General features: G+C 40.5%; 1 protein-coding gene across 2 annotated transcripts; it reads right to left on the bottom strand.

Moving 5' to 3' along the window:
* Window positions 1–3,494: 3,494 nt before the first annotated feature.
* On the bottom strand, window positions 3,495–10,369 carry LOC117300801 (F-box/WD repeat-containing protein 2-like). 2 transcript variants are annotated; one of them, XM_033784612.1, is made up of 7 exons: window positions 10,222–10,369; window positions 8,766–9,389; window positions 7,041–7,235; window positions 6,222–6,355; window positions 5,773–5,859; window positions 5,166–5,344; window positions 3,495–4,482 (listed from the first exon to the last, which is right to left on the bottom strand). In XM_033784612.1, the coding sequence occupies exons 2-7, from the start codon at window positions 9,268–9,270 to the stop codon at window positions 4,176–4,178; spliced, it is 1,407 nt and encodes a 468-aa protein (XP_033640503.1). In that variant the 5' UTR covers window positions 9,271–9,389; window positions 10,222–10,369; the 3' UTR covers window positions 3,495–4,175. The 2 variants fall into 2 exon arrangements, with proteins under 2 accessions (XP_033640503.1, XP_033640502.1); XM_033784611.1 differs by having other exon boundaries at window positions 10,227–10,369.
* Between the last annotated feature and the right edge of the window lie 3 nt (window positions 10,370–10,372).

The following is a 10,372-nucleotide window of genomic DNA, read 5'->3' as shown; positions in this document are numbered from 1 at the left end:
CATTTCCATGCACAGGAATGTAAGTGTGATAAGCTATCACATTTTAGGCCCCCTAATTTGAGTCTGGACCCTTTTGGGGATTTTTATTTTTGCGTGGACAAAACTGCTCAAGATTTGAGGCGATATCTCAAAAATGCGACGAAATGAAATGAAATTTAGGTTAGTATCATTGTATTTAGGTTAGTATCATTGTATTTATCGGGTGATAAAAATCAAACAGTTTCATAATTCAAAGGTATACTTTGCCTTGAATCTTTACCAAAATAAAAAGCACCCGGGGCCAAAACAACAACAAATGAACAAATACAAATTAACAAATGTAAATTTTAAAAGCAATAAAGGCTACACCCTTCTGCAAACTTTATTTCCTTGTATTTCACAATAACATATTTATAAAAAGAAATGTACAAATTACTGTAAAATCACTGAAATATTATTGTAGTCCAATAAATTTAAATAAAAATTGCAAAGAAAAACATTTCCTGTATTAATTTGTAACATAAAAAAATTGAAAGTATACAAGTTTAGCGATGGCAACCTTGATACCACTTTTAGAACAAAGCGAACATTGTGAAAATTATCGACAGATTTTATTATACATTTTATAATTAGACATGGTTAAATGTCTTAAGTATTTTTTATTTAATACAACGATCCAAACATACAAAATGGGTTGGGTGAAAGTGCTTTAGGCAGAAATATGTTCCTTTGTCAATTTCTTATACCCCAGTCATAATTAGTTTCGATTGGTTTGCAAGTATTTAATGACGGATTTCTAAGCGTCGTTGGCCAAGGCCCCACAGAACTCCTTGTGGACGCTTGGTCATTTTGGGGAACCAGTCAGGCATTGAGTTACTTTTTACTTGGACTTAAAACTTGGTGTGGCATTTTACATCACCTCACAAACGGATCGCTAATAAATCAGACGATGCCTGGCTGATGTCCGTCAGGGCATCGCACACATTGGGCGCAAATGTTATAAGTTTACACACAGCTTATCACACATACATGTAGGCAGGTAATTGATTAAGTGCCTGTCGGACACCGACCGATATAAACGGGCCAAGAATTTGACCCCATTTCTCATCATGGGACACTTTTGATTGTGACTGTGACTGCCCAACCTCGTTACCAGGGGGGATCGATCTCGCCGCGCCATTTTGTCCCAGCATGCCTTGCTCGTTCATAATCCCTGGAAGTGAAACTCCAAAATATCCAAATATATGGGATAATTACAATATTAGTCCTGTGGTTGATCCGTTCTGTGTTGGGCGTTAGTCGCGCACACGCTGGATTCGCTGTGTGTAATAAAAGTCATACACTTGCCTTGGCGTTCAGTGTTGCGTGACAAAAAACGTGAGTACATACATCTTTATACGCACGCGTTTCGGCATAAAGAGCTTTTTGAAGACGCACGGCGCTTCATATTTTGCGCGTATATGATAGCCAATCAAAGACACGGATCAGAGTTTCCCTTCCAGGGGTTAGAGACGTACGCAGAGCTAGCGGGTGATACGGCGCGCTGCCCATGGTAGCGAGGTTGGTGACTGCCCTATTGCGCGCTCTTCCGCTGAACTCTACATGCCGGTCGATGCCATGAAAATCACACATGCTGCTGCCGCCGCACCTTGTAAACTATTACAAGGTACTAATAGGATCTCATAATTCAAAACATATAATAGCTCTGCTTATCCTGTTGAAAAACTGAAGAAATGAACGATTTGATACACCCCTAGGAGAGTGATTAGCTATATAAGAACCCAGTATTACTGTTATGTGAACTTGTGTAACAATCAGATTAACAACTCTTTGTTACATAGTTGTAACCAGTAAGCATTTATTTGCACATGATTATTGGCAACGGGGAAGGGATATCAGAAAGCAGACATGTTATCAAATGGAAGCCAAATACTGAACATTTTAAAATGATTTCACAGATAACCTTGAACTTAAAAATTTGAGTGAACATTACGTGGAAGATTGAGGACTGTATAGGGCTAAATAACAATTGTGTATCACTGGGCCAGGCAGACCAATCTTACCCTCTAAACATGTTAGTAATGAGTGACCATAGAGTAGATGAATAGTAGATGATTGAGGACTGTAGGTCCAAATAACAATTGCCTATTGACCCCTTGCACGCGCATCACACGCACTGACCAATGCCACGCTCACCATGTTGGTGGGCAGTTAGGATTATGTGTATTAACGCCGCGTCGCCTAAAATGCACACTTCACTGCATAACGCGCAGCATAGAGTTACATATAAATACGCACTGTGAAATTGCCCACCAGTCATGGCGCATTCAAGATTTTTCTGATGACGACGTCAGGTGAAATGGGTCAATAACTAGGCCAGGCAGACAAATGTTCAAGTTCAAACATGTTTAAAGGCTTTGGGAGTAATGATAATGTAAAAGAAAATCCTGACAACTGTATTAAGAAAGTCCTGTGTTAAGGTTTTATTTCAAACTTTTACTAAACGCTTTTCAAGTTTTCCAATTGATTGGAAACTGAGAAGAGCCACTACTTAAACGGGAAGGTACACATTTGGTAATTGTCAAAGACCAGTGTCCTGACTTGGTGTATCCCACATAAAATAACAAGCCTGTGAAAATTTGAGCTCAATTGGTCATCGGAGTTGCGAGAAAATGATGAAAAAAAAACACCCTTGTTGGACGAATTTGTGTGCTTTCAGATAGGAATATAAGACTTCTAGCTAGAAGTCTTTTATTATTTTAGTGAGAAATTACCTCTTTCTCAAAAACTACGTTACTTCAAAGGGAGCCGTTTCTCACAATGTTTTATACTACCAACAGCTCCCCAATGCTCGTTACCAAGTCAGTTTTTAAGTTAATATTTTTTTTGAGTAATTACCAAACGTGTACCTTCCCTTTAACAATGGTTGTTACATCATGTGAATGAATGCAAATTGAAAAAAACAAAATTCATGTATCAGAAATATTCAACATTATTTCAGCAGAAACTTTCACCAAAACTGTTGTTGATGATTAATGCGACATTCCAAACATTTATTTAAACAAGGAACCATTGTGTTACATATCTTTCCAACAGTGAATGACTTACAAGCACAATACACAATGACAATAAGCCATTAGTGAGTTAGGCCGTGTCCGAAACGTCGACTTCGGCTACAGCTACGGCTAGATCGCACGCGTCTGCCTATTCTTCAACACTGGTAGACGCGCTGATCTAGACGTAGCTGTAGCCGAAGTCGTCGTTTCGGACACAGCCTAAGTATACACATAATGAATGTTTATGAGTGCAATGGTGCGAATATGTTCATGAGTTGAAAGATGGAATGTTCTACTCAACGAGGCGGAGCCGAGTTGAATGGAACATTTCAGCTTTCAACGAATGAAAATATTTGCACTATTGCACGAATGAAAAACATTCATTATTTGTCTTATATAACATACAAGTAGATCTTTGTCATTTTGATTGGAAGATATAACTTTCAAAACAAACAAAGCGTAGGCATACAATTTTTAATTGTGAAATTACACCTGTTTCTCTTTGGGTCGGCCTGTTGGATTCAACAGTCACAATGTGCGTTCTGTATCAAACATTTTCACTTGACTGTTTCTATTACACCAGTAAACTTGTTTATGTTTATTGTGTTGTTGAGAAAGTCTCTGCTGGTCCGAAACGTCAGGCCATTAACTATTTACCATTATCTTATTTCACAGGTTAGCAAGAAAATTAAGCGGACAGCTTGTGCATTCACCATGGATTAGCATTGTTACGTCATTCATTTTCATGCAGCAATAAGCACTGAAAGATTGGCATGCCTTTTTAAGTGCTTATGGTTAGCAGCACTATGAAATGGAAACAGTGACTTTATTTTGTGCCCCCTTTCATCATATCAAAAGTTGAATTAAAATTACACAGTGCAATTGAGCTGTCCACAAATCACTCCTGCGGGAAGTCCAGGCTTAGTTGCTCTTTTGTGAACAGTTGATGTCACATCTTGAATTATGATGTGCCACAAGTATCCAAACTTTGATTACAGTATTCTGTAGGATTACATTTACAAAGGAAAAACATTGTATAATATTTCAGAAAAGTTACAGGGAGACGACGTGTTTTAAGCAAATAGCACTGAAAGCTGCACAATGTAATCCCAGATTTTCGGGTCTCTGGATGTTTTAACGTCACCTCAGCTCTTTACCCTCAACTGGCTGTCTCCAACGTACTAGATGCAAGCTGTGGTCCGTCATACTCGTTGCAAACACCAGGCCTTCCTCGGCCTCCAGCCTCAGTCCCTCCAACCATTGGACGGCACCGGCTACGAAGTTAGAGCCTCGTTTGGAGCGGCGGTAGGCTGGTAGGCGCCATGAGGAGATGACCTCGTGGGTCTGGGTGTTGAGGAGGCGGAGGAATTGATGATCGAGGAGGAGAGTAAAGGCAGAGCAGATGCCAAGGAGGATGAGGTTGCTGGAGTCGGCGTACGGGATGAGTCTGGGGGAAAAAAAAAAAAGAGAAAGATTGCTGCCTTTTCGTTCACCAGAGTATTGTTGGTAAAGTTTTGCTTTGTTTTGCTCTTAGCATTGCCACAATTTCTTTTTGTCTTGTCTTGGTTGTTTTGGTCTCCATTGAGGTTATCAGTTTTTAGGCTTGCATCTCTGTTTCAGTGGCGTGTCTGTGTTTTGTCCTTTCGCTCATACTAACTGCTTTGTTTCCAGTTTCTCCGGGGTTTTTCTTTTCCTGTGTTATATTCTGTTGCCTGTCTATGGAGTCGTCATGTGTTGCCCCTTACCACATTAACTACATGACGAAGGCTTGTTGTGGCTGAGCGGTCAATCACACTGAACTCAAGCTCTGGTGTTTCTGATCAACAAACTGTGGGTTTAAGTTCCAGTCTTGATACTTGTGTCCATCCGTTGATTTCACCAAACTCTTCCCGACTTGGGATTAATCTTAGGATTTAGGACGAGTAAAGTTCCGTATCCATAGACGAATTGAACTTATCCTACATGAGTTACTCGTCCTAACTCGAGATGGAATTAATCCTTGCGCTTTGTGAGATCGACTGCATAAGCAAGACACCTAACTGTGATTGGATGGGAAATAAAGCCATTTAAATCAACCCAACACTCAAAGCTAGACAATGTTCAAAGTTATAAACTCAAAATAAAACTTACTTTGTCAACTCAAATGTTTGGAAACTCCAGACCAAGATGCCGATATCCGAGGCACACGCCACATGGGCTCCATAAAATTGTAGCCTCGGTAGGAAAGTTTGAGTATGGACGGCCATGGTGCTTGGTGATGTCAATGTTCTGATGCACTGTGACTCATCGCTGTTCTTCAAATTCCAAACCTGGTGATTTTTTCAAAGAAAGAAAAGTGAAGTCGGGTAAAAAGTTTCGGTTGAATGAAGACAAATTGAATAAAGCTGGGTTTAAACTTGTGCTATTTGTTGCATGGTGAGGTATCCAGTTTGTTTGTTTGTGGTAATACCATTTTGCATGCATCTACTTTGCTGTGTAGAATTGTTCTTGAGAGCTTGTCTTACTATTTATTCTTCTGCAGCGGAGTAGATTTCTGGAATATGCGTGTTAGATTTGAATATTGTCTGGTACAATGACGTGCTTGAGCACAAGTGACCACTTAAATTTGAATTCACCAGACTATCGAGACAGTTGCTACATGTATGTCACATGATTCGGGGCAAGCTTTTGCGTAGTTATGTAGTTCTGGAGTTCACAGTGAATTTCTTGTTGTGTTTGTCGAGTAAAAGTTCATCACCTTTATTTCTGCTTTATCCATTGTAAGAAGAACAGGCTCACCGGCACTGAAAAAATCAGAGTCAACACATGCTTCGTGTAGAATCACCTGAAGACAAAAAAAATCATTGATTACATTGTTGGAATCGGACGCCAAAATATCCACTGACCCAAGTCAAGACTTTTCACAATAGCCAAGTTTTGAAGTAGATGCATGTCTGAGATCAATTTCTTTACATAGCACCATGTAATGGTTTACAACGTGCTGTGGCGCAATATGCAGCCAATCAAATCAGGAACACTGGGTCAAACCCCGTCTCTTAGCGGTAAGTGCACTGGGTTCTTTTTACATGTATATCACACCACACGGGATGTTTTCTTTTAATGTTTTTTTCGCTGGTAACCTATTTTTGCAAAGTAAAAGTGTTTGTGCTAAGCAAGTTTTTGTGCATAATCTTGATTAATGCTTACTTGAGTGACCCAGTCACAATGTCCATGTAGTGTGTTCAACAGTGCGCCATCGCTCAAGCACCATAGCTTGACTGTGGTATCCGCTGAGCCACTGACTAACAGGTCCAGCTTGTCGCTATAATCAATGCTAAACACTAAAACAAAAAACGTTAAGATACTTTTACAACAATTGAAACTACATAGATCAGAATATCATTAAAATCAGTGTTATAACCACTTCAGGACAAAAGTTTGGGTCTGGGATTTTCGAAATAACCCCCAGAAAAGGAAGATTACGAGCAAAACTCCAGTACCTTCTGTCCCTCTTTGTAACAAAGCGTAGCAGGGTACACCTATAGGTGCATGTCTGTGCACTCTACACAAGTGTAATGTTGGTGTGCAATAGACCTTATGCACATGACGTCATTTCAGTACGGCGCCCCCGCATTGAGGTCAAAAGGAGGTTGTTCATTGGCCAATCTATGTGCGTTTCGATTATTTCGTCACCGTTTGACCTCAAAGATGGCGGCTGGATGACGTCAATGCATAAGGTCTATACTTGTCAGCTGTCAGATTGACTGCTTTTGATCAGTTCAATAATACAATTTCAATTGGCCTTTGCATTACTGAGTTTCTAGCCATGGGCAGGTCTCAAAATAACCCACAGCAATTGCCAGGGGTGCCCTGTGCTTTTGCTGTGGTGCCCTATGCAAGGTTCCTGTACAAGGTTTTCTCATGGAGGCGACACTTACAAGAGGGAAATTGCTGTTGCCCTAAAAGAGCGAAGTTCAAGGCCTGCATGGGATTTAGCATTACATTCCTTTTAAGAATGTGTTTTACCTGCCCCAGTGTGACCTGAGAACCTCTGAAGTCTGGTTCCCGTCTCCCAATCCCAACAGGCCACTGTATTATCAAACGAAGCTGTGATGAGTTTGTTGTCGTCAAACTTGATGTCAGCGCAGGTGTGAGTCTGGAGTATTTTGAGACACTGGCCGGTGGAAACGTCCCATAGCCGGGCCGTTAGATCATCAGATCCTGAGTGTTAAACATGTATAAGGAATGAAGAAATCGTTTGAGTTGTGTTGGTGGAGTAGTAAGCCTTAATGAGGAGCATTGAATTCAAGTTCTGGTGGTTAAGTCACCGAAGTGTGGGTTTCGAATCCTGGTCCTGACACTTGTGCCCTTGAGCAAGATGCTTTACTCGAATTGCTTTTCTTCACCCAGGGGTATAAATACATGTAGGTACCTGCGAGGGTACAGATTGATATTGTGAATAAAAAAGCTTTCGCAGCGCCACGGCAGCTCGGGGCTGTATACTCCCTAATGGGAGCTGAGAAAGATTAAAGGGATGCTTATTGGCCCAATGACCAGGGGACTAATGTAAAGCGCATTGATACGGTTATTGTAAAATGTGCTATATAAGAATTTGTTATTATTATGTGTAGCCTGGTATTTCCAATTTTGCTAAATCTGGTACTATTTTTTTCCAGTCTCTAACAATTTGATGATAAACTGTAAACAGCAAAGCCATTTTGTTCAAAGAGTACAGGCAAACTAAATGCAATACTGACATGACTAAGATTTTAAATGAAGGGATCATTTCAATTATTTTTTTTGTGAGAATTTTTGGAGGAGACCACCGACTAGACCACCGAGATTGCCCGGTAGCGAGAGGCAGTTTAATTTCCTCAATGTAAATAGTGCTATAAATGGCATGTCGTGTCATGGCCTAGCGGTTAGGAGCACTAAACTTAAGCTCTGGTGTTTCTGGTGGGTTTGAGTTGCTGCCTTGACATTCATGACAGGCCTGATACTTCACACGGAGGCAACGAAGTGCGATTGCCTCCATGCCCCTTGGTCATCTGGTGCCCTTGAAATACAATTTCCCCAGGGTGCCCTTCCAAAGAAGAAAATGCCTTGGTGCCCTTGCCCTCTCAAAAACAGAGCATACAGACCTGTCATGATGCTGGGTAGTTTGGATGGGATGTAAAGCCTTCATGTGTTGTGCAATGCGCGTAAAATAACCCAATAAAACTTATTGCAAAGAGAAGGGGTTTGCACTGGTGTTTCTAGCAAAGGCTGCTGAATGCATTGCAGCACCTTGTATTAAAGACACTGGTCACTATTGGTAGTTGTCAAAGACCAGTCGTCTCACTTCGTGTATCTCAATATATGAACAAAGTAACAAACCTGTGAAAATTTGAGCTCAATTGGTCGTTGAAGTTGCGAGACAATAATGAAAGAACACAAAGTTTTGTGCTTTCAGATGCTTGATTTTGAGACCTCAAATTCTAAATCCGAGGTCTCAAAATCATATTCGTGGAAAATTACTTCTTTCTAGAAAACTACGTCACTTCAGAAGGAGCCGTTTCTCACAATGTTTTATACTAGACCAACATCTCCCCATTACTCGTAACCAAGTTAGGTTTTATGCTAATAATTATATTGAGACATTAGCCTACCAATAGTGTCCACTGCTTTTAAAAAACCTGTCTTAAATAGTTTCTGTCACTTCAAGCTTCTTGAGTAACCTATTTGTAGACTCGTGCGCTTTAATCAAATTACCTGAGGCCAATTGTCCATTTCGATAATGCAGAGCATACACCCTGGCACTGTGTCCCCTTAATGTCAAACTATCAAATGCACATCCCTCTCGTAGCTGTCTAAGCCTCAACATAAAGTCCCTATAAGCAGCCTTCCAATCTCGTCCGTTCTGATCCAGACGTAACTCCAGCTCCGTGGCGTTCAGCCCAAGCCGACAGCAGGCGTTCTGCCAGGCCTGGCCACACTCATTCACCATTTTGTTCCATTGTTTATTAACGAGGCAGCATCGACACAGAGTCTCGGCGTCCAACCAGGCTAGGAGGTAATTCCCGAGCTCTACCGGGAGGAGACGTAAGAAGTCTCGTTTCACAAGACCTTCGAGCTTGGTGGAGAGAAACCGAAGCTGGCTGGCACCGCTGGCTGCGATGAGATTGTCAAGGACCGAGCATCGTTGCTCGTCGCTCAACTCTTCGGTGAAAGACCTGACAAGGTTACGGTGCCATTCATCAAACTTCTCCGATTCCATGTTTGTTTTTTATGTTGCATCAATCATCCAACAGAAGGTGCGGAATTCCTTTGGTAGGGGAGAGAGGTCACACCCATTATGATGATAGCATCCCGTTAAACTCAAACCACCGTGGCATTCTGATGAGAAAAGTACACCTGAAAAAAGTTATTTCAGACATTGGACAACAAAGAATGCAACTCACTCACAATCAAAACACACCTTACAGTTACACTGGATCAAATTGAACAGTCATTATTATTACACATAAAAACAAAACCCAGATTGGATCCATGAAATGAATTGATGTCTGTACTTTTTTAATGATGTTGTCTATTGTCTATTGGCTGGGAATGGAATGGGATCCTTCTTAATCTCTTCCTTTATACGTCTAAGGAGTCCATGATAATTATCTTAGTCTTACAACAAGAATTATATTACAATAAATTATTTAAAACTAAAATAAATACATTCAAATTAAATAAATTATTTAGCAAATCAATCAATCCCACAAAAGTAAAAAAAAAATGCATTTATTGCTTTTGGTTGGCATGGAGGTAGAGTTTCTACCTCAAAATGGTTTTGGGGTCTACCTATGGCTGCCTATTATGGGTACAATCCAACCAATTAGTCTTGCTTAAATTAAGTTCTTGTTGAGGAGGGTTTGCCAACTTGAAACTTCATTCGCATTCAGGAGTGCGCATTTCTATACCACTGTGCACTAATGCTCTCATGGATAGTCGCGCATTTGACTGCCATCTATTTCGCACGTTGTATTCGCGCAGTTTCGCAACTGGTTCTTGTATTTCAATATAAAATGTGCGCAAGATCGGAAATGCGCGGGCATTTCATACACACTGATCAACGAAGCGAAAAAGGCTGGATAATTTCACTCTATTGTTTTAAATTTAATATTTCTGGCTCCATCAAACAATCGGATAGGAATAAACCTACAGATCAAAAGCAGCATACCTTACCATGTAGGTTGTCTGTACTTCAACTTCACATAGCCTTACATGAGGGGTAATTAATACTGGATTTGGATCAAAACAATCAACAATTTTTGATCATATTTACTCGATCATGTACACGATCACTTCGGGTTGGTCAGGTGATGTACATG

Source organism: Asterias rubens, chromosome 16 (genome assembly GCF_902459465.1).
Source record: "Asterias rubens chromosome 16, eAstRub1.3, whole genome shotgun sequence".
Classification (NCBI taxonomy): domain Eukaryota; kingdom Metazoa; phylum Echinodermata; class Asteroidea; order Forcipulatida; family Asteriidae; genus Asterias; species Asterias rubens.
Note: the sequence above shows the minus strand (reverse complement) of the source record. Positions and strands in the feature narration are given on the sequence as shown.